A 23,536-nucleotide genomic window follows, 5' to 3' on the forward strand; every position below is an offset into this window, starting at 1 on the left:
GGTATACTTGGGAACCGACTTTGAGAGATAGCTTCCAGAAGTACTGATTTCCCCATAAGATCATTTTGTCAGTGTTCCAATCGTTAAAAGTCATGATATACATTTATTGTTAATACTTGTTTCTCTGCAGACAATCAGGGAAGACTGGCCATCCACTTGGACCTACCCATAAATTTCTTTTTGGTTTAAATTTGCATTCTTGTTCAACACATTTTTTCTTACTTTGTTGTGCAGCCAAATATGCTGTTAGAAGTTGGTCCTTCATATTGATAAAGGACTCAGCCAAGGTTAAGGATGCCCTGATTATCTTAGGGGCTAAATTTAGGGCTGCTCTCCTGGCAGATGCATCAGCCAAATGCTTTTCTCTTGTTTGTCATAGAGTGTGTTGGAGTTTTTGGTTTTTGTAGGGCAGAGATTTAGGTAATTGAATGGCTCCTAAAAGGTTTAAAACATAAGCGCTATTTTTTTTTTTTTTTTAATCTTCTGTCCAGAGGAGGTCAGAAAACCTTTTGTTTTCAAAATAATACAACGTCATGGACAACACCAAAGGCATATTGGCTGTCAGTATAAATATTGGCAGTTTTATTTTTGGATAAGATGCAAGCTTGACTTAATGCATGAAGTTCTGCCTGTTGGGTAGAAGTTGCTTGGGGCATTGAGTCAGCTTCAGTTGTTCCATTTAAGGATACAATTTTGTAACCAGCCTGATATTGACTTGTTTATTCTTTTAGGTAAGATCCATCAGCAAACCAAATTAATTCAATATTTTCAAGAGGGGTTCCTGTAAATCAATTAAGAGTCAACAGTTACATTTCTCTCTCTTTCATGAACAAAAGGGAAAAAGGTAATCAATAGGGTGCCTCAGGGCAGGAAGGTTATATAGGCTCTGTGCTTTATCTTATTAAAGGCTTCCTGAGATCCTTCTGCCCATGTAAAGGTCTCTGTTTGGTCAGTGTAAGAAGGGAATAGAAGGGCTAAGCCATGGTAGAGAAATTTAGGTATAATTTCTACAACATCCTGCCAACCCTAAAAACCCTCTGAATTGTCTTTTGGCTTTAGGGGCAGGAAGGCATGAAATACCTTGAAATCTTTTGGGATCCAGAGAAGGCCATGGTCAGTGATCAAATGTCCCAGATATTTAACTTGGGATTTATAGGATTGAAGTTTTTCTTTAGATACTTTGTGTCTCCTTTTTGCTAGTTCTTGAAGGAGATGGAATTTGTTTTTGAGAAATGCCTCTCCAGAAGTTGAACACGGGAGTCATCTACATATTATAGAAGGGAGGACTGATATCGAAACTCTTTATTGATGATGAAGATTGTAGAAAAATGGGTTGGACTCTCAGTGTATCCCTGAGACATTACTGTCCAAGTGTACTTGTCCTTCCCAAGTGAAAGCAAATAGGAACTACCTTCTAGAATTGATAGGAATACTGAAAAAGGCACTACACAGATACATGACTCCAAAGAATTTACTTTCTGGTCATATGACTTAAAGGAAGTTGTGAGGATTAGACACGACTGGGTGCTGAGGTATAACTGTGTTGTTTATTGCTTTCAGATCTTGGACAAACCTCCATTCCCTTCCAAGAGGTTTTTGGACAAGATAGGAGTATTTCAAGAACTTGTATGAGGAACTGTGAGACCTTGCTTAATGTATTCCTCAATAATGGGCTCAATTCCTTGAGTAGCGTCTGCATTTAAAGGGTATTGGTGAATATTAAGCAGGGGCTTATTTTCCTCAATTTATATTTGTATTGGTAGTATATAATGAATGTACCCAATGTCAGTTGCATTTTGTCTATCTATCTATCTATCTATCTATTTATTTATTTATTTATTTATTTATTTATTTATTTATTTATTTTTAAGTAGGCTTCACACCCAGCATGGAGCCCAACATAGGGTCTGAACTCATAACCCTGAGACAACCTGAGCTAAGATCAAGAGTCATCCACTTAACTGACTGAGCCACCCAGGTGCCCCCTCTGTTTTGATTTTAGACCATATTTCAGGTGGAATGGAATCTAGGAAGGGATTTGGTTCAATTATAGTGCCTAAGAAGACTGTGATAGCTATGGACAAGTCTTCTTGAGGATTGTCAATTGAAGATGTAAAACTGTCTTTTGAGAAAAAAAAAATGTGAGCTTTGTATGCCTCAGGGATATCTTGTCCTAGGAGGTGAATAGAGGCAGAGGGAACTAAAAGGAATTGATGAGTTCCTTCATTAGGCTTGTGTTGAAAGAAAAGGAATTTTGAAATGGTCATGGGTTGACTAGAAACACCCACCATTTGTGTAGTTTTAGTACTCCAAGAAAGGGGAAAGGTGAGGCTAGTGGAGATGAGGACTGAGTATGTGGCTTTAGTGTCTGTTAGAGCCTTAGTTACCTCATTCCCAATGGGTAAGTCTGTTTTCCCCGGGTAGTCAAAAGCATAGGGAAAAATCCTCTTTCAATCCTCAGGGCATCTCTACTGTTGGGAGTATTTAGGTTGGAATTCCTGGGAGAAATCATAATTTCTGAGGCTATTGGTCTTATAGGAGACTTTCACTTGTAAACAAAACTTTTCTTGGTGTCTGGGCTTTTTACGGTAGTGGCAAACCCCTTTAAGGATGGATGGCTTGACTGGTGGATTATGGAAGATAGATTTGGTTGTTAAATGTTGCATTTGTAAGCTCATTATTTGGGTAGCTTGAATATGGATACTTAAAATTTGAATGACTTTTCAGTTTTTTCTTTGGATCCTTTGGCTAGTTCTGGCAAGTTGACTAGGTTATAAATATCCATAATGGCCCAGTTAAGTTGCTTAGGTTAAACAAATGTGCTTAGTTCTTCATTTAACCTGTTCAGGAAGGTTGAGTTAAACAGGGTGAGCATTGGGGCGCCTGGGTGGCTCAGTCGGTTAAGCCACTGACTTCGGCTCAGGTCATGATCTCGCGGCCTGTGGGTTCGAGCCCCGCGTCGGGCTCTGTGCTGACAGCTCAGAGCCTGGAGCCTGCTTCGGATTCTGTGTCTCCCTCTCTCTCTGCCCCTCCCCTGCTCATGCTCTGTCTTTCTCTGTCTCTCAAAAATAAGTAAATGTTAAAAAATTAAATAGATAGATAGATAGATAGATAAATAAATAAATAAATGGGTGAGCATTTCATAATTAATTGAATCTAGACAATATTTGTTTTAGATTCTTTCAAGGTGATTAATCATAACTTCCTCAGGTTTTGAGTGCAGTGTTGGGTATTTTCCCAATCAATAATTTTAGGAAAAAGTTTAGGAATCACTTTAAAGTATTTTTTTTTGCTAGTTTGAGAATATTCAATTGGTCAATTACTCTCCACTTACTGAAATTCTCGAAAGGATTTTTCTAATTTACTCTGTCTATGCATTCTTTAGCTCTTCAGAAGAGCTGAATCTTCAGCATGGACCACTAGATTAAATTCCTTTGCAAAACTTACAGGATTATATTTAGGATCTGGGAACTCTTTAGTAATAGCCCAGAGTTCCATTTTCGTCCAAAGAGTAGAGATCATGGAGGGGGATCCCTGAACCACTTATATTAGGTTTAACCATAAAGGGAGTGGCAAAGGCTGGTGGCTCAGGATCTGAGTCATTAGAGTAAGGAAGTTCAGCTAGTGAAGGATAGAGAGGTGGTGAGCAAGCAGGAGGAGGAGCAAAGGGAATATGAGCAGAGATATCAGAGGAGCCTTTGAAAGACTCCTCCAATTTATTAAGTCTCTGAACAGCTCAGAATTAGCCTTGGTTAATTTCAAGTTAGCAGTCTGGAGGGAAGCACTTTTGGAAGTATTTATGCATTTAGAGCCCTTGAAATGCCAATGAAAATAGGCTTCTCACTCAGGCTGTTTTGTCTTACAACCTCTTTGAATCGGCTGCACAGATAAACCAATTTGGGAATTTCAAAAGAGCCCCAAGTGAGCCAGTTCAATTGTAAGTTATCCTGAGTAATCATCATTCAGCATGACAAACATTTGTAGGACAAAGGTCCATAGTTTTTATACATAAAGCCAGCGGGAATTCCAGAGGGGACTGATTAGTAGCCTCCTCTTTAGACAGTGAACTACCTATTTTAACAAAGAGTGTGTACTTACCAGAGACACAACAGAAAATCTTCTGTTAGTAAAGGCTGGCAACACAGGACACCAAAAAAGAGCCTGAACCTTGACTGAGTTGGGAGGTTCAGGAACAAGAGGACTACTACTGTAACCCAAAACACAGGAGACAACAGAGTGCACTGAACTCTTGTAGGCACCTTACTTGAATCCACAACAGCAGCAGAGGTGGAGGTGAAGGTCAGCTGCTTTGGATCCCACTTCTGACACCACGTAATATCAAATGAGAAATGCAGCAAGACTGAAGGGCAAACCAAAGGCTTTTATCTGGGGTCTGAGAATTGCAATTATAGTGACACAGATTCGAGCAGGAATTGAAAATGTGTTCTGAAGTGGGGAGAAAAGAAGAGGACTTTTAAAGGCAAAGGGGGAATTTACAATAAAGCTATAAAAATTGTCAAGTAATATGATTGATTCTGAAAAACTGAAGCTATTCTTACCTGTACATGATTGGTTGCTAAGGGCTATCACTAAGCAAAAAGTCCATTCCTAAGTAAAAGAAAAAAAGTTCATTTCTCTTGAAATGGCAGAGTTGCAGCTAGTGCTCCAGGATGCTTGTGGTTTGGCAGTGACCTATATTTTGAAGTTCATCTTTTCTTTCAGGTGAGGACATGCATAAGCCTTACTTCCTTAATGGCTTCCTGGCTTCTTTTTAAATAGCTCTCCTAGCAATACCTACTTCATTTTGATGTTTCTTTCATACTGCCATTTTTAATTCTAATAACTGAATACATTGAAGTAGCTTTTTTTTTTTCCTTAGCACAGTGGGCTCCATCTCATAGTGCATGTTTTCTTATCTTCTGAATGTTATTAGCTTGATACAAGTAATTGTTGCCTTTTCGTTCTGCCACAATGACAGAAGGAAAAATGAACACTGGTTTCTGAATTTCTAAGGGCAGAGGCAGGTCTCCTCTGGACTGCAGGAACAACTGCTTAATACATATGGCTCGAGGCAACTTGACTAGATTCAATCTGACAAGGAGGCCTTTAAATTAGGTAAGGAACTTTATTTAAGGCAGTTTGCACTCTATCTATTATTCAGTAACCCTTTCTAATTTAAAAGTTTCCTATCAAGAAAACACTCTGGGAGCTGAGATTCTAAAGATCAGTTAATGTTTATTGAATTCTCACTGCATGAACGGGCAGTTTCCAGTACTCTGAGTAGCTTTGGAGAACATAAAAATGCAGGTCTCCTGTGGTGCCTTCATCAGAGGCTGAGGATAATGACCAACTGGTGTCTAACATCCACAATGATTCCCCAAGGAACCCTCAAATTACTTAGCCTGGCTGTATCCCCCTGTACATAACCAGGGCCCTCACTAAGTTGATCTGATTGTTCCTGGAAAACATAGTTTGGAATTGCTGCCTTTACAGCTCATCTGGGATATTTCTTTGTCCAACTATCTGTAGAAAGTTTACTCTTTCTTCATGGTCCAGGTGAATACTGTCATTTTTCATGAAGTCCTTCTTTCCTAATTCTCCTGTGCAGAAACAAAACAGAACAAACACCTTCCTCCTTGCTTCGAACATCTATGATACTCAGTTTGTACCATTTTAGATCTGGCACATGCTAAGAATATAATTATGTGTGTAGATGATTTAATGTTTTCCTGTGTTCCTTGGAAGCCACATCTTACATAAAGAATATTTTTAATGATTTTATTTCAGTAATATAATCACATTGTGGAAAAGTTGGAGAGGAAACAAATAACCCTTAGTCCTATCACACATGATTTTGATAAATATCTTTCCATTCTTTCCCCTTATGCTTTAACACATGATTTTGCCATTCTCTATGTTATTATAATACTACTAATCATCAGGGTTTTTACTACATAATAAATATTCTGGTAGCTAAATCATAATTTAGTTAATTTTTCCCCCATCTTTTAAACAAGTTAAGTGTCTTTTTTAGGGACACACAGCCAGTAATTGAAAAACAGTCGTCTCCATTCTGCAGTCCATTGATGCCCCACATTTCTGCCCTGTGCTAGCCTTACAGCACATGGAATACTAGAGTTCCAAATACTGGTATAGAGTCACTGTTATTAGCAAGCTTTGCTTAAAAAGTATGTAGGACATTTTGATTTTTCAGCAAGAATAATGATAGCTTTTAAATTCTAACACTTAAAAGGTTAATTTTCAGAAATGACTCTTTATTCCACAATTTCGAATATCTGAGGTTGCCTTTTTTTAAGAGAAAAATCACAAATTAATTAAAACCATTATAAGACCTTTTAAATTTTATTGATATTTAAAAATATTATTATATTTCGGTATACTTCCTAAATTTGGTGGTAACTAGGCTTTAAGAAACAAATTAGATTCATTTTAATTAACACAGGTTAAGTTCTGTCTTGTATCCTGAAGAAGGTTGAATGGATATTCTACTTTATTCTGCACATTTGTGCACATATGTGGCATATAAATGGCATAAACAGAAGCATCTTGATTATTAAACCACTGAGGAACATGCTTCTCTAAAATGAAATTGAATGTATTTCTGGAAAATTTTTCCTAAGTGTTGTAAAACAGCATTGTCTTTTAAAATAGTGTTTAGTGGCAGTGTGCCTATTAGGTTTCACATGTGTGTGGAGCAAAACTTTCTCTACAGGCTGAGGAGAAGGAAGATCTTAAACAAAAGTGCAAATTCATGATAGTCATTATTCTCAGTATTTTTCTGTATCAGATTTCTTCTTGGTGATTAGCTTTCCTCCCTGTGCCTTACAACCTCCCACCCCTTCTCTCTCTTTCTCTCTCTCTCTTTCTCTCTGTCTCTCACACACTCGCACACACACACAAACACACATTAGGTACTAGGGCAGGAGAAATAGTTATTCGCTAGTTTATTAACTGATTATGTATCACTGTGGAATTTCTGTCAGTGTGTCATTTCACACTGACAAATTATTACTTAGAATTTAATGGCAATTGCATATTCTTAACCTCCTGAGATACCTATTCCAGATGTAGTATTGCTACATCTGGTAATGAGGTCCTTGAAAATAAAATGAATGAGTGGAATGTATCCTTTTGGTTTATAGACATTTCTTATTTGTGGTGTGCATTTGGTGAACGAATACCACACCAAAAGAGACCCACACAAAACCTAGAGTATTAGAGTCGGTGGGCACAGAGAACTGAACTGAGCCCAACTTCTAAATAACCATTGGTCTCAGTCCTTGACACCATAGTAAGATTGTAGACCTCTTGTTTCAGAAGTAACAGGTATGACTGACTCTTTAGCTTTAACCGTCAGGGTAGAGCTTTCCTCTCTCTCTCTCTCTGAATTCTTCTGCATATTTGCTGCTCACAGTCTCCCCGTCATCTTGATGGATGAAGTGCTTCTTTTCCTTTTAGTTTCTGTCTCCTCCTCCCAAGCCTTTCATTCTCCAGGAACTTGGTCACATCATATGTATCTTTTCTGTTCTGCAGTTCAGTTATTTGCTTTCCTCCTGGCTTCCCCTTTATGTAGGGAAATGAGCAGCTTTTTGCTCACCTCAAAACTATTTTCCTTGACTGCACTCCCTTCACGTTATGATTCTACCTCTTTCCTTCCTTTCCCTGCCAAAATTCTCATAAGAATCACTTATACCTGCTCAGTGCCTCTGTTTTCCAATTACCTACTGTTAGGCTTTGGCTACTTCAGTCCCAGAAACTGCCCTCCTGGCTGCCAACTAACTGCCTTTTCATAGCTCTCATTTTGTTGTTTTATTCTCCCCGGGACATCCACCACGATTTTTTCTTTTTCCCCCATAATATTAACCATCACAACCACTATTCTTAATCTCCCTGTAACTACTTGCCTTTTTCATTTCTGGCATATTGGTTGGTTGGTCTGGGAAACTTTGCAAGGCCTTTCTGTAGCCCGAAATTCTTTTTTTTTTTTAACTTTTTAATAAAAAGTTTATTTATTTATTTTGGGAAAGAGCGAGAGTATGTGCTCATGAACCATGAGATCATGACCTGAGCCAAACCAAGAGTTGGACACTTACCCGACTGAGCCACCCAGGTGCCCCTGTAACCTGAAATTCTGAGTGCCTTTTTGCTTTTTCCCTCCTGCTTCTGCTATCTTCCGTACTTTTTCTTCCCTAGTTAGACAATGACTCCATATGAATTTTATGCTTGGCTTACAGAGTGGGTTCGTTTTAATTCATTGTTAAGATGAAAAAATCAGGTGATTTTACATAAGCCTAAATTTCTAGCTTTCCTTAAAAAAAAAAAAATCAGCTGACACAAGCAAGCAGTTGCCTCTTGAGAGAGGACAGACACTTGCCAATGTACCATACAGTCCACTGCTCCCTTTTGGTCTCATTGAATGAGCTCTGCTGACAGGTGAATTTGCACCTCCTACCCAACGTTAGAAATCCATCGTGCTATTTCCTAGGTTTCTTTTTTCACAAGTCGGGGGTGGGGTTGTTTCTCTGTGTCCCCTTTACCCCACACAGTACTGTGCCTGGCTTATAATAGTCACTCAAAAAACACTTGAATGAGTGAAAGTCTTTATGTTTGATTCTGGTCACCTTGGGCCTGAGGGCTTTATACTTGACAAAGAGGTCTCTGCCTCTGAGTATTTTGAATGGGATGTTTTTGATTTGGGTTGAGAAAAGGTATCACCACTACTTTACATAGGAATAAAACTTTACAGATCATTAAGTCCAACTTCATGTTACATATGACAAATAGGAGACACACATACAAAAAAGTGACTTGCCCAGGGCAATGGAGCATGTGAAGGACCAGCTGGGATCTCTCTGGGAACAGTGAGAATAACTCATATTCATATAGAGCTTTATGGGTTACAGAGCACTTTAACCTGTACTCATTTTTACCTGGGGTATACAGAATTGATACTACCTTCCCTGTTTTATACAGCGAAGGAAACTGAAGCCATGGAATTTAAATGGTCTCCCCAAAAGTACTTGACCAATGAGGAGAGACTTAACTCGAACCCAGACCTTTCAACTTTATGTTCAGAGCTTTTCCTGTGGTTTTCTTCAACAATCTTTTATACAGCTCCCGCAGCTAAAATTCTGTTTAGGCTTTCAATGAAGTGAACACTCCCTTTGTCCCTTATATATCAGAATCAGCAACCTGAAAAATAAAATTCTGGTTTGTTTATTTTTCAACAGCTGGGGCCAACAGAGGTGAGGATAATTAAGCCAGGAGCACCTGGGTGGTTCAGTCAGTTAACCATCCAACTCTTGATTTTGGCTCAGGTCATGATCTCATGGTTTATGGGTTCAGGTCCTCCCCCACTCATGTTCTGTCTTTCTCTGTCAAAATAAACACGTAAAAAAGGTAAGCGAGGAGCTAAATAACTGATGTTTCTCACCTTCCTAACTTAGTGCATTGGGGCAGTTACTTTGAAAATCCTTTTCCCTGTAGGATGTCATGAAGGCTGTACTGAGTCTGTGTTCCTCACTGCCCTGCTGGGTAAAGGAGTAACCCTCATTACCAGTGAACAACTTCAGGGTTCACGAGGCTTCACAAACGTGGGCCAGGGGAGGTCAGGGGAGTAGTTTCAGTTGTTCTTTCTCTGTTTGGCAAATCTGTTGTGCTTAATGAGCCTCAGGAGACAGCCATCTTTGGTGTAGTTCCTCTCCCCTTCATCAACTCCTGGGAGTCCAGAGCTGTACTCTTCAATATGTGTAGCTACTGAGAACTTGAAATATGCCTATTCCAGGTTGAGATGTGACATAAGTGTACAATACACACTGGATTTCAAAAAATAGAATGTAACTGTTTCAAAAATTTTTTTATGTTGATTGCGTGTTGAGTGATAATGGATAAATTGGACTGAATAAGATATATTAAATTAACTTTACCTGTTATCTTCTTAAATGTGGCTATTAAAAGTGTTAAATTACACATGTGACTCATATTATACTTCAGTTGGACAGTGCTGGTCTAGAGGGAGCCCCTCCTTCCCTTGATAGTTCTAAGAGACTGACATTTTTATTTACTCAACAAATATTTACCAAGCCCTAAATGGAGTTGCTACCTGAGGGAGGCTTTCAGATCAATTTTAAAAGACTTCTGAGTAATCCCTTCAGTCTTTATAAGTATTCCTTTTCTGTGGGGGAGTCTTGTATTATAAATGAAGACTGAGCTTGCTTTTGTATTTCAATCATACAAAAACAAAAATCTTGTTACCTAAATTGCAGGGAAGAATACAAGACTAATGGAAATACAAATTCCTCATTGCTACTATGTGAAAAAATTTTGCAAAGGACTGTAATGTGAGGCAAAATATTTTTGTTTCTGCTAAGAGGAGGTAAATGGCATGAATTTACATCCTGTAACATTCATTCACTGGTATTCAAAGTGTCTTAACTCTCTGGGGAAGGAACACTGGACCTTGTGATGTAGCAGAACACTGAAGTTCTTTTAAAGCATAGCTTTGTGAAGGTGCATTTCAAGCCAATGAGGAAAAGGTGGACTGTTAGATAAACAGTGATGGGTCAGCTCCTGAGCCACGTGGAAAAAAACATAGCACAATCCTCACCTTATTCTTTAAAAAAAATTTTTTTTAATATTTATTTATTTTTGAGAGAGAGAGAGAGACAGAGTGCGAGCTGGGGAGGGGCAGAAAGAGAGGGAGACACAGAATCTGAAGCAGGCTCCAGGCTCTGAGCTGTCAGCACAGAGCCCGACACGGAGCTTGAACCCACGAACTGTGAGATCATGACCTCAGCTGAAGCTGGACGCTTAACCGACTGAGCCACCCAGGCACCCCCCTCACCTTATTCTTTATGCAAATGTGCACATTGTTCAAAGATTGAGATGTAAAGAAAGAAAAAAAAAGAATGGAAGGAGACACCAAGATAGTAGGAAAAAAATGGTTTTCTTTTTAAAAATAATTATAGAATAAGACTTTTAAAGCATGATAAATTGAGATGCCATTAGTGGAAAAGATAAATTTGGCACATAAAATAAAAAGGTATATATAACAAACATAACAAGTTAAAAAACAAATTGGAGTAATATTTCTAACTTGGTGAATATATACACACACATATATATACATGCATACATGTTATATTAAAGAATGACTTAGATAATATATGAAGAACAATCATAGATCTATAAGAAAAATACAAACAACCCAATAGAAAAATGGATAAAGTGTGATAATATGCAAATCCAAAAAACACAGATGCTTGATCTCATTAACAAATAGAGAAATACAAATTAAAACAGTATAATATAGTTTGTTACCTCTCCAAATAATATTTTTTAAATGATTGACAATACCCAATACCGTTAACAATGTGGAGAAACAGATACATTTTTGTTTTTAAAGTTTATTTATTTATTTTGAGAGAGATTGTGTGTGAGCAGGAGAAGAGCAGAGAGAGAGAGAGAGGAAGAGAGAGAATCCCAAGCAGTCTCCACCTTGTCAAGGCAGAGCCTGTGGGGCTGTATCTCACCAACTATGAGATCATGACCTGATCTGAAATCAAGAGTCAGCCGCTTAACAGACTGAGCCAACCAAGCACCTCAAAACAGAGACTTAATAGTCTACTGGAGGTACAGCTAAAATTTACGCAATGTAGTATGTTAAATATATTGCAATAAAAAAATACACCATCAGAGGTGATGAAAATTGACCACTTTTTGGAGAGCAATTTGGTAATATCCTTCAAAAAAGTGTTTTAAGCTTATACTTCGATCTAACAATTTCATTTTTAGGAGTTTGCCCTGCAGATATGCCTGCACAAACATGCCAAGATATATTAAATGAGACATCTCTATACAATGAAATACCATGCTGTCTCTATTGATGCAGAAAGATGAGATACTGTTATAGGAGAGAATAGTATATACCAGTTGGTTTCATTTGTGTTAAAAATTAATAAAGTACATATTTTACATATTTAGCAATATCTACATAGAAAATATATGGAGGGATATGTTCTAAACTGTTAAACTTAGATACATCTGGGAAATGAGTTAGGGGGAGACATGTGGAAACCGGCCAAGGCCTTTCACTTTTTACTTCATATTATTCTATAGTATTTCCTTTTTAAAAATCATGAACATATCTTACTTTTATAATATGTTTTTCTAAAGTTTTTATTTGTCGTAAAAAACCTATTATGTTCAAGGGATACTCTAGTGGGTCGTGAATTAGTATAGGCTCCTCCATCAGACCTACTGTTTGTATTCTCTGGTGCTCAAAAACTAACAGATACATCTGTAAAGCTTCATATCAAATAGTGACTACTCAATTTCATTTTCATTAAAATTTTTTTCCTTCTTTTTAAAAAATTTAAGTTCCATCTTTTAAAAAGGTCATAATCTCTAGGGGCGCCTGGGTGGCTCAGTCGGTTGAGCATTCGACTTCGGCTCAGGGCATGATCTCACAGCTTGTGGGTTCAAGCCCCGCATTGGGCTCTATGGTGACAGCTCAGAGCCTGGAGCTACTTTGGATTCTGTGTCTCCCTCTCTCTCTGCCCCTCCTCTGCTTGTGTTCCATCTCTCTCTCAAAAATAAATAAACATTAAAAATTTTTTCAAAAAATCATAGTCTCTTTAGCGAAGACAGCTTCAGCCACAGATTATTTGATACTTCTTCAGCTGTCTTGTTGCTGTTGTTAGTATTATCAATATTTTGTCTGTATTTCCTTTCTCATACTTCTTTATCTTTCTGATAATATTCCATCTAAATTTTAGATTTTCCAAAAAAAAAAAAAAAAGACATTACAGTTTTAAGATTAACAAATCTCATTTGTCCCTACTTTAGCTCCAATGTACTGAATTTTACCTTGTAGGCAACCAGGTCTCATCAGATACTCCTTACCAAATGCTGGAAAGAAGGTATTTTAGGATACAAATTTATTTCGTAGGTGATAAGTGTACTCCTAAACTAAAAGGTCATGGTTAGATAAATGTCACAGAAAGTTTACACTAGTGAGCTCAAACAAACATTCATAAGTGAACATTATCAAAATTCCACTAAAAGCTGTCAGATCCTTGCTCTCCTGTTGTTGCTGAATGTTAAGGTACACTTACAATTAAAGCCTCTTTAAGTTTCTGCCTGATTTACTTAAAGCCTCTACCAAATAGTCTTAACTTTGTGCTTTTCCTTGGAACTTACAAAGGCAGCAAATAGCATTTTTAAGTACTAACTTCTGCTGCTTCAGAAGATGCCTAACGTCATTTTAAAGTATGGCAGCATTCTAGTAACAAATATGACTGCCTGTGATTAAAAATGAAGTGCAGGGGGGCGCCTGGGTGGCTCAGTCGGTTAAGCGGCCGACTTCGGCTCAGGTCATGATCTCACGGTCCGTGAGTTCGAGCCCCGCGTCGGGCTCTGTGCTGACCGCTCAGAGCCTGGAGCCTGTTTCAGATTCTGTGTCTCCCTCTTTCTGACCCTCCCCCGTTCATGCTCTGTCTCTCTCTGTCTCAAAAATAAAATAAACGTTAAAAAAAATGAAAAAAAAATGAAGTGCAGGAAAAATATAATAGGTGATTTAGAGAAATAAAAATGAAAGATGTGAAATAGAAAAATGAATTATATCTGTTTAAGTGACATAATGCATTACACATGTGAGAGCTAAGAGAGACAAAAGACCAGAACTGTGGTCTTCTCTCTGCAATTTGCTGGTTCCACCACACCGCGATGGGTCTGCCTGTATGCACATACTTCTGCATGTAGACTTTATTTTTCTAAACATGCCAGTTGTGTAGCCCAGCCATTCCTCTCCTAGGCATATACCAAACATCCAGATGAGTGCTTAGTCCACCAAGAAATATGCACAAGATTATTCATGGCCGCATTGTTCTTAATAGCCAAAATTTATAGGAAGGAGGAAGTCTTCAGAAAGAGAAGGAGAAGGGACAGGAGGAGAGGTAAAGGGAACCCAAATATCAATCAACAATAGAATGCATAAATTGTAGTGTATCTGCACAATGGAATATTATATAGCACTTTAAAAAAATGACCGATTCATAGGCCATATGGATAAGTCTCAAAAAGTGTATTGTTGACTGAAAGAAGTAAAACTCAGGAAAATATAAAGAGTGTGTTATTTATAAGTCTGTTTGTAAGCTCCTTGAGGGCAGGAACCATTTGTCTGCATGTATAGATCTCCAGCTCCTAGCACATCATCCATCATGTAACAAATGATCGATGTGTATTTATTTTAGTGGAAAGATCAGTATGTATTTATTTAATGGAAAATATAGGAAAAGGTACAGGGAAAGCACCCTGTATTTTTATAATGAGAAAAACAGCAGGAAATATAGGGAATATATGTAGGAAATATATTTCTTATGTTTATTCCAGAGCACGGCATACAGAAACCTGAAATTTTAACTCATTTTAACTAAAGCAACACTTGGCTGGGTATGAACAGGACCATGGTAATATTTCAGACTATTTCAAAGCAGACATTGCTAATGGAAGCTATGGTTTGATCCCAGAATAAATTTAACTTTGATATCAAGTAGATGCAATAGTTTTTTCAATTCGTATTTTTGGCCTTAATGGGAAGGAAGTCTTCTCAGTTCTTTTCCTTATTTCTTACTCAATGCAACATGAGTGCTAAGTTAATTGGTCAGATTCCAGCATGTGGATTAAGTCATGCTTTTGAGGATTTGTGCCTTGGGATTTAAATGAGCTTATAGTAGAAGAAGGCATTTTGTGACTCCTTTTCTTCTTCTGGTATTGTTGAGGTTTGGGCCACTCCCACCATAATGATTAAACATTACATTTCTTCCTTCCGGCATCTGATTTTCTTAGAGACCACCAGAAGGTGAGATGGCTAGGCCAAGGTAGGATTTGTAAGTACTGGATCTCCTGGCCAAAGGCTAGTGTAATGTTATATTAAGGCCGCCCTTTAATAGTACCTCATTTCTTCATTCCTAAACACGTAACACAGAGTTCTTATGATCGTCTGTCTCCTCTCTCTCCTGCCATTGATACTTCAGGCATTGATAGGTGTTAATGGTAGCATCACTGCCTATTATTCTTGAAAGTTTATCATGTGGAAAAAATCCTTGAAGTCTGAAGGAGAGGCATGCTCATGTTTGAAAAAGATGTATCCTACTAACTGTAGATCAGACAGGCCGGGTGAATTCAAGGCCCTGGGGAGCCACAGGAACAAATTGTTAATCAATTTGCAGTCATCTATGGAAGCACTGGCTACTGAGCTGCAATTAGTACAGCTTTGTGAGCAGCCAGTTGTTCCAAAGCAAGTTCACTTTGTTACATATTGACTGACAGGATTTCCATTCTTCTAATAGGACATTCTCATCAACAGGGCAAGGAGACATGGTCCTAACCATTTAGGTAGATGGAAAATAACATTTGATGGTGATATTTTATCTAAGGTTGTTTGTAAAGTGCTGAGCATGCAAAGCTGAGATAAGAAAATCCCTATTATCCTTAATATTTACCTAAATTTACCTTTAAAAAGTCCGTTATTTTTTATCTTAATGTTTTTTTATGCGAGGTTAAACTATGTGCTGAATGATTTCCTATTACTGAAATATCTTGGTAAGTTATATACAGCTTATTATCATGGAAGTTTTGTGGAAACGTTTTATTCTACCTCAGGAAAAACAAATTTCATGCTCTTTCCTTTCTTGCTGGTGCTATCAGCCCAGTGCACAGCCTTTGACCCCTTGTACCCTTAATAGAGAACTTTTCAAAGAGACAAGTTAGCTTGCCAAAGGACTTGAATTTCATGTTTTACCCCCTTATGATTTAAACTGTAAGTACACATGAGAAGAATTGATGCAGTGACATGACAGATAATCAAGGATGTTGGGGCTCCTGGGTGGCCCAGTCGGTTAAGCATTCAACTTCAGCTTAGGTCATGATCTCTTGGTTTGTGAGATTGAGCCCCACTTCAGGCTCTCTGCTCTCAGGGCAGAGCCCACTTCAGATCTTCTGTCTCCCCGTCTCTCTGACCCTCCCCCGTTCACGCATGTGTTCTTGCTCTCTCTCTCGCTCTTCTTGCTCTCTCTCAAATATAAATAAACATTTAAAAAATAAAAAAGAATGTCTACCAACTTTTTTGTGAAGTTTTCCCAAAATATACAGAAGTAGGAGATTATGTGGAAGTATATTAGTTAACATGTAATGGTTTCGTTCTTTGTCATCTCGCTTGTTTTTTACCAGACCCAAAAGTTACCCCTTCACTGTTCACTTGTGCTCTGAGGAAACACCTAGCCATTATTGGACAACAGAGTATTCAGGTAGACAAATGGACCCTTTTAATTGTTCTGATTTAAATTTCATCAGTGAACTGAAATTGAATCTTCATTTGTTACCGGCAAGTTTTAAAATTAGATATTCTGAATATTCTTGGAGAAAACTTTTTTTACTTTGTTGGTGTTGAATTAGAATTGTTTATTCTTTTTTTATTAAATTTTTTTAATGTTTATTTATTTTTGAGAGAGGTAGAGAGAGACCGAGTGCAAGCGAGGGAGGGGCAGAGAGAGAGGGAGGCACAGAATCCGAAGCAGACTCCAGGCTCCGGACTGTCAGCACAGAACCCTACGCGGGGCTCGAACTCACGAACCATGAGATCATGACCTGAGCCGAAGTCAGATGCTCAACCGACTGAGCCACCCAGCTGCCCCTAGAATTGTTTATTCTTGATTTAACATCTATTAATGACAGATCTAATGAAAGGCCACTATTGAGAGAAAAGATATCCACATGGAAAAAATATAAAGAGGCTTGCAAATGCAAACTCTAAAGTGATGACATTAGATTTTAGATAAAGCTGGTTGAAAAGAAATCTCAGTGAATCCTTGAGAACTGTGTAACTGTCTTGTGTCGATTTCTTGGTTTGCAGTTTAACTCGGCAGCTAAGCAGCTGATAGAATGGGATAAGCCTCCTGGGCCAGGAGTTGATGCTGGAGAATGTACCTTGGCAGCAGCCCAGAGCAGCAATGCCCCAAAGCACTCTGACACCAAGAAGAACACCAAAAAGCGGCACTCCTTTACTTCCCTCACCATGGCCAGCAAATCCTCCCAGGCATCCCAGAACCGCCACTCCATGGAGATCAGCCCTCCTGTCCTCATCAGCTCCAGTAACCCTACGGCTGCCGCGCGGATCAGTGAACTTTCTGGCCTTTCCTGCAGTGCCCCTTCTCAGGTAAATCATCCAAAGGGCGTGAACAGAGCTCAGGTACAAAATGATCTATTCACAAACATGTTTGTTCACTAGCTAAACAAGACTGCTTATTTTTGCCTTCAGAAGATAGTAGCTTTCCTGAGATGTAATAAAGCTTTTCTCCATTCTGTAGGTAGAAAAATGGAGAAGAGAAAACTAACTTGAGTGTATTAACCTGAACTTACTCAGTCATTTTCAAAGGAAGGATCAGAAATTACAAAATTATTTAAATACTTAGTTTCAAGCAACTGCTCAGTTTTACAGAACTTCCTCACAAGGCTGCTCTGGGAGATCTTGCCAACTAAAACTTTATCTTCATCCAAACTAAAGATGCTGTGGTTGAAACCCATAGTTGACAGTTGCCTGCATCCATCTAATTTACCCCGACATTCAGGCTTCCCAGTAAGAGCTATAGAGAAAAAAGAAAGGACGTGAAAAAGCATTTAATTTAAGCTAGAAATTGGCCTAGCTTTTTTAAAAAGCTTATTAGTTCATCAAGGCTTTGGACTATCTTAAGAAATTGCTGCACATTATTCTTGTGTTAATAAAAATACACAAGATGATTGGAAACATTCATTCATTCAGCAGGCATTTATTGAGTACCTTATTTTTAGAACCTTCTAGGCACCATGTATGCTTCTTTGTTAGGCCTTAATTCTGGACTGCAAAATGAGCCTAACTGTTACCTGCCTAATTCACAGGGCTGCTGTAATTATCCAGTTAGATGACCACTATATTTTCCTCAACTCAAAGGTCAGAGAGCCCGGTCCAAAGTAGCCTGTCACAAGTAGGAGAAATTTCTTTCAAATCTCATATTTAGTTGTTAAAATTCATGTAGATGTTACGTTCTACTTTATAATATAGCTGTAGTGTTTTTCAAAAAATACAAAACTAAATTATTTTCCTTTAAACAAAGAAACACGTACACACAGGGTCCTGGTCCTCAGAAAGTTTACAGTTTAATAAGTGCCTGTTGTGAGCCACAGAATAAAAATTTACAACATTGTTTCTGGTATTCCTTGCCAATTTTATTAAAAATTATGTTCTCTCGGCCTCATTTATTTGACCTCACTCCTTTAGATTCATCCTGCATGTTGCGAGTTAAATGCATTCACTTTCTGAATGGGATTGTGGTTCACTGGTAGTTTTTAGGTGGTGGGGCCATGAAACTTTTGATCTTTTGAGGGAACTAGTACACACACACACAGACAAAGCCTACTAGAACTTGAGTATGATGAGGACAGGCATCTTTGTTGTGGTCACCGATGTATTCCAAATGTCAGACATACAGTAAACACTCAATAAATATTTATTGAATGAGGCGTCCCTTGAAAATGGGTAGAGAGGAGAGCTATGTTACTTTACATGTAACTAATTATATCCATGTGAAAAATAGACATGGATTATAGAGTGAGAGTGAGATTACTCTGGAAAAAATAGACATGGATTATAGAGTGAGAGTGAGATTACTCTGGAAAGGTTCAAAAGATTTTTGAATAAGGTTCTAACAGAGGGGTCTAGTAAAGCTGGCCATTCACTAAAAGAAAATTGGATCATTTGACTGCGTTTTTTATTTTGTGACCTAGCAACATTTGTACAATGATGTTTTGTTTAAAAAAAAAAAAAAAGATAAGTTTCTGGTAAGAATAGTGGCAACTCAGAATAGGAATAGCTTAAAAAAATAGACAGTAATCTTTTGGCACTAGACAAAATTAAAAGAGAAAGGGAGGATAAAGCTCGAGTTTATATCTTTTGTAGAGAACTCGGCAGTCAGGTGTGAGCATGTCTGACGGTGCCACACCAGAGCTGGGAATGAAGACTATAAAAGTAGAGCTATTTTTGTTTTGGTTGGAGTAGCTTAGGAAACAAGGCTCTTTCTGTGTTCCATTAAAACAGTTTCCCCTTCAACCATTCCACCCCTCCTCCCATATTCTAATTCGTTCTGTTTTCAGTGGTAATATGTTGCCTCAGGGAGAAGTGATTTCAAGAAGACGATGGGAGATGTTTCAAGTGCTGCCTGGCTTCTCCGGCTCAGGTTTACAGAAAACACTACTTGTCTAGCATAGTGTGTGCATTGGAGGGAACTACAGTCTATAATAAAGCAATGGGTGTGTGTAGCATAGCAGGAGTGTGTGACAGGCACACACTCTCCTGACTGGAGATCAGCGGATATGGGAAGATGGCTCATGTGAGACTCTTTGAAATAGGACTGTCCTTTTCCTCTGCCTTGCAAAGGACCGATCAGGAGATGTGACTCCTCCTGCTATGGCCCATTTTTCTTTTTCTTTTTCTTTTTCTTTTTCTTTTTCTTTTTCTTTTTCTTTTTCTTTTTCTTTTTTTTTTTTCTTTCTTTTTCTTTTCCTTTTCCTTTTTCTTTTCCTTTTTTACAGAGCTGAGGAAAAGGATGTTTTAACATCTTGGTCCACTTTTTGTCTTGCTTTTCCTTAATTAGGTTTGGTTGCACTTAGAAAATCTAAAGGAAGGAGCCTAAGAAGTGAGTGTTCATTTTTCTCTCACCTGAATAGAATACACATATAGGCAGTCAGTGCTGGTGTGATGTGCTTTTCAGCTTGCCTTTCCACCATATGGGTAGAACCTTATCCTCCTGTTTCTATACGGAATTTAGAGATCTCACCAGGACATCCCAAGTTCCAGGCAACAGGATGGGGAAATAGAAGAAAGGAGTAAAGGGCTGGCTTGCTATTATATATGGTGACTATTGAGTGAAGGCTGAACTTTCAAATACATAAACTAGAAGATTATTTATAGACTGTGCTGTCTAGGTGGGTCACCAGAACAGATGTGCACAGATATCTGTGATTGACATCTGTAAAAGCACATGATGCTACAAGCAACTAAGACATTTTATCTTTCTCTGGCCACACTCAAGATATTTTTTGGCCTCTGCCAGCTGGAGGAATGATTCATGATATTAAGTTTTTTTGTGGCATATTTGTATTGTCAGTGGCTTCAGGGGAAGCCAGAGATGCACCCACTCATTTGCATTTGCTTACCCCACCTCTTTCCCCCCCTTCACAGAGCCCCTTTTTGTAGAGGAGCCCAACTAATTTGCAGTTCCATGAGGAAAAGAACAGCAGAAAGTCAGTCTGTCCCTATTCAGGACATTTATTCTGGGCATGCTCACCTTCAGGCAATTTACTTCTGTTGCTTCTGCTTTTAATCATTCTTTGGTGACTTTTATCTCTTCCTTTACTCAAATACTAGGAGTGGTCCTGTGTTCGCTGGTGCTTGCAGGAGTCTCAATGTTTAGTGCTTCACTTCCATGACTATGATGGTGGACACATTAGTGGGGCTCTGGTCAAGCTCATATAGGGGGGTGAAGTGTCTTGTCTAAGACCATGAGCTCATTAGCAGTTAATTATCTTGACTCCCAGTCTGCAGCTCTTAGAGAAACATTGGTCAGTCATGAGATCTTTCTTAGATATTTGTAGGGTCGGGCCCAGGAAGCTGTATTTTGATTCCATGATAATGGCATGCACTTTGAAGTGAGCTTCATTGTATCTTCTCAGAAAGACTCTTATGTAGTGCCAACTTACAAATGTCCTTGGGTTATGTATATAAACAGATTTATTGGTTAAAACAGCTAAAGACCATTGGATTTTGTCCTAGAATGAAAATCAGTGTGCTTCCCATTAGAAATTGATTGATAATAGACTTTGGTTCACAGGAGAGACAAAAAAAGGGTTTGGGGAGAAACTCTTGTTAGGGCATCCCTTAGATCTGCTAAGTTTAAGCCTCCAGTTCGATCAATGTGTGAGCTAACAGGCACAGATGTGATTTTAAAAGGATGTGGATTCCATATATAACACAGATTTATTGGTGAAAATAAATTGTATGCTGTGATGCTGTTTATCCCTGGCCTTGGCAGGGCCTAACCTAAGCAGGAAACTCAAAATTTCCTTCAGGCCCTCTGGGAACTAATCTCTGAGCTTTTCTTTGTCCTGATAATCTTTTTCTCAACATATGGGAATTGAGGGAAGTATGTTTGGGATTAAGTTTTTATTACAAAAGGCCTAGCGTTTTGGGTGTATCGTTTCCTTGGGGGAAACAAGGTACCAGCCAACCACATTCCTTTAACAGTGGAGGAAAACCATCCCATTTGTTCAGGCCCACACGCCTACTCCTGCCTGCATTCTGCAGTTGGACCTGATACGCAGCTTGAGTGAAATTGATCGAGTAACTGAACACAGGCAATGAAATGACCTGAATAACTCAATTTCTTTCTAGTAAATTAATCTTGGATAGTATCATGGATAAGACACCTTTGAAAACAGCTAATTTGGCTTGACATTGTTCCTTTAAAGGTTTTATAAATAATTACCTGCTCTAGGCATGTCTAGGCAGCTGCATTTTAATTATGCATCCCCACTGAAAAGTAGAAGTCATGAAAAATGATCCTGAGAATAACAAAATACCTTAAGCACTTCACATAGATTTACATATTGATAGACAGGTGAGTGTTCAGCCATGACCTACCTTAATAGGATCTTCAGGGAAATTGCTAGTGGGCTAAGCAAGCAGCCGACTAACCATCTGAAAGGTCAGTTTGGTTCACAGTAGCCTCCCAAGTTATGAAAGCCAGCAGCAGTTGAATTCTGTGTGTAAATCAGCAGTGGCCAATATTATCACATTACCTCCCAGTTCCGAATACAAATTAGGTAATCAGTAAATGTGGATTGAATAAGCTGCGAGAGATTCTGCCTTCCCCCAAATACTAGAAACTACAGATTTTTTTAAAATTATGATTTGCTTCCCCAAGGTTCAGCCAGTAATCTGTTGTATTAAATGTAGTTGTCTTTTAATTAACTTTTCTTTTTCTTGGCAGGTTCATATAAGTACCACCGGGTTAATTGTGACCCCACCCCCCAGCAGCCCAGTGACAACTGGCCCCTCGTTCACTTTCCCATCAGATGTTCCCTACCCAGCTGCCCTTGGAGTGAGTACAGCTTCTCCATCTCTGTCTCTCTCTCAGGTATTTAGTGACGTTAATCTGGCACATCCCACCTCCTAACACCTGCAGTTTACATTGATACTTGCTAGGTGGAGGTGGATCTCTTTCATCTATTATCTCTGCTGATCTTACAGAAAAAATTAGAAAGCCTCTTGCCTAGAGCCTGCAAAATGTTTAACAGTGATCAGTGGCCTGAAGGCATTAGAAGAGATCTATAAAATGTGTTCCATTTTCATTAAAGTCCAGCCTGATTTCCTGAAGGCTTAACCTAAAATTTCTTTTTCATTTCTTTTGAGTTTCTAGAAGACTTCACTTATTTCCTACAAAGACAGGTTTATAGAAACACTGAGAAAACCAGGATCCCGAAGGCTAAATGGTTTACCTTGAGTCACATGGTGTGTCAATTCCAAATCTCTCCATTTATGATTCACCTTTTAGTAGATTGTCTTCCACTGCAGTAGCTGCTGCTCTGGCTGCCTAAACGTAACTGCTGTCTTGTAAGGCTCGCTCAGATTGTGTTGATTTTCCTTCTGAACACCTAGCATCCTACAGAGTCCAAACACTAATTGCTTTAAAACATCCTCGGGGCGCCTGGGTGGCGCAGTCGGTTAAGCGTCCGACTTCAGCCAGGTCACGATCTCGCGGTCCGTGAGTTCGAGCCCCGCGTCGGGCTCTGGGGCTGATGGCTCAGAGCCTGGAGCCTGTTTCCGATTCTGTGTCTCCCTCTCTCTCTGCCCCTCCCCCGTTCATGCTCTGTCTCTCTCTGTCCCAAAAATAAATAAACGTTGAAAAAATTAAAAAAAAAAAAAAAAACATCCTCACAAGAGAAATTAATAGGAGAAATGAGGGCAGCCAAGGGAGAGAGACACAAAGAAGAACACTATGGAGAGAAAGTTAAAAGGGAAGAAACAAGCAAATTCAGCCTTAGAAAGCAGAAACACAATAGTATAAATCCCTGTTTCCTGAACTTGCAGGCAATTGAACTACAAGGAACCAGCAATTGTGAGTCATCTCTCATCCAGTCCTGTGCCTTGGCTTATGCTTTCACACTCTTTCTTCCAGTGCTGAGTTGAATGAGAATAGAAAAGATCACTAAATCAGATCTCCCCAGTGGGCCCCACTCCCGTAAATTGCTTTACAGAGTCTCACTGGTTGTGATGCTCTTGGAGAAACAGTGTGGCCCGATGGTGGGGTACAGACTTAGGTTGGAAGCCCAGCTCAGTCACTTCTTTGTTTACATGACCATGAAAAGTTACTCAGCGTCTTTAAGCTTCAGTGTCCCTACCTGTAAAATGAAACAACTATTTTCT

The 23,536-nt window shown here is 38.8% G+C and overlaps 1 protein-coding gene across 2 annotated transcripts in view; it reads left to right on the forward strand.

Annotated features, from left to right (window-relative positions):
* SH3RF1 (SH3 domain containing ring finger 1) overlaps positions 1-23,536 on the forward strand; it is a 181,660-nt gene that overhangs the window by 124,921 nt on the left and 33,203 nt on the right. The window contains exons 5-6 of one of the 2 annotated variants that reach the window (XM_045463480.1): positions 16,934-17,236; positions 22,101-22,211. In XM_045463480.1, coding sequence (XP_045319436.1) covers positions 16,934-17,236; positions 22,101-22,211 — 414 coding nt within the window. The remainder of the gene's footprint in view (positions 1-16,933; positions 17,237-22,100; positions 22,212-23,536) is intronic. The other variant, XM_045463487.1, reaches the window with a different exon arrangement.

This window comes from Leopardus geoffroyi, chromosome B1 (assembly GCF_018350155.1).
Source record: "Leopardus geoffroyi isolate Oge1 chromosome B1, O.geoffroyi_Oge1_pat1.0, whole genome shotgun sequence".
In the NCBI taxonomy this organism is placed as follows: domain Eukaryota; kingdom Metazoa; phylum Chordata; class Mammalia; order Carnivora; family Felidae; genus Leopardus; species Leopardus geoffroyi.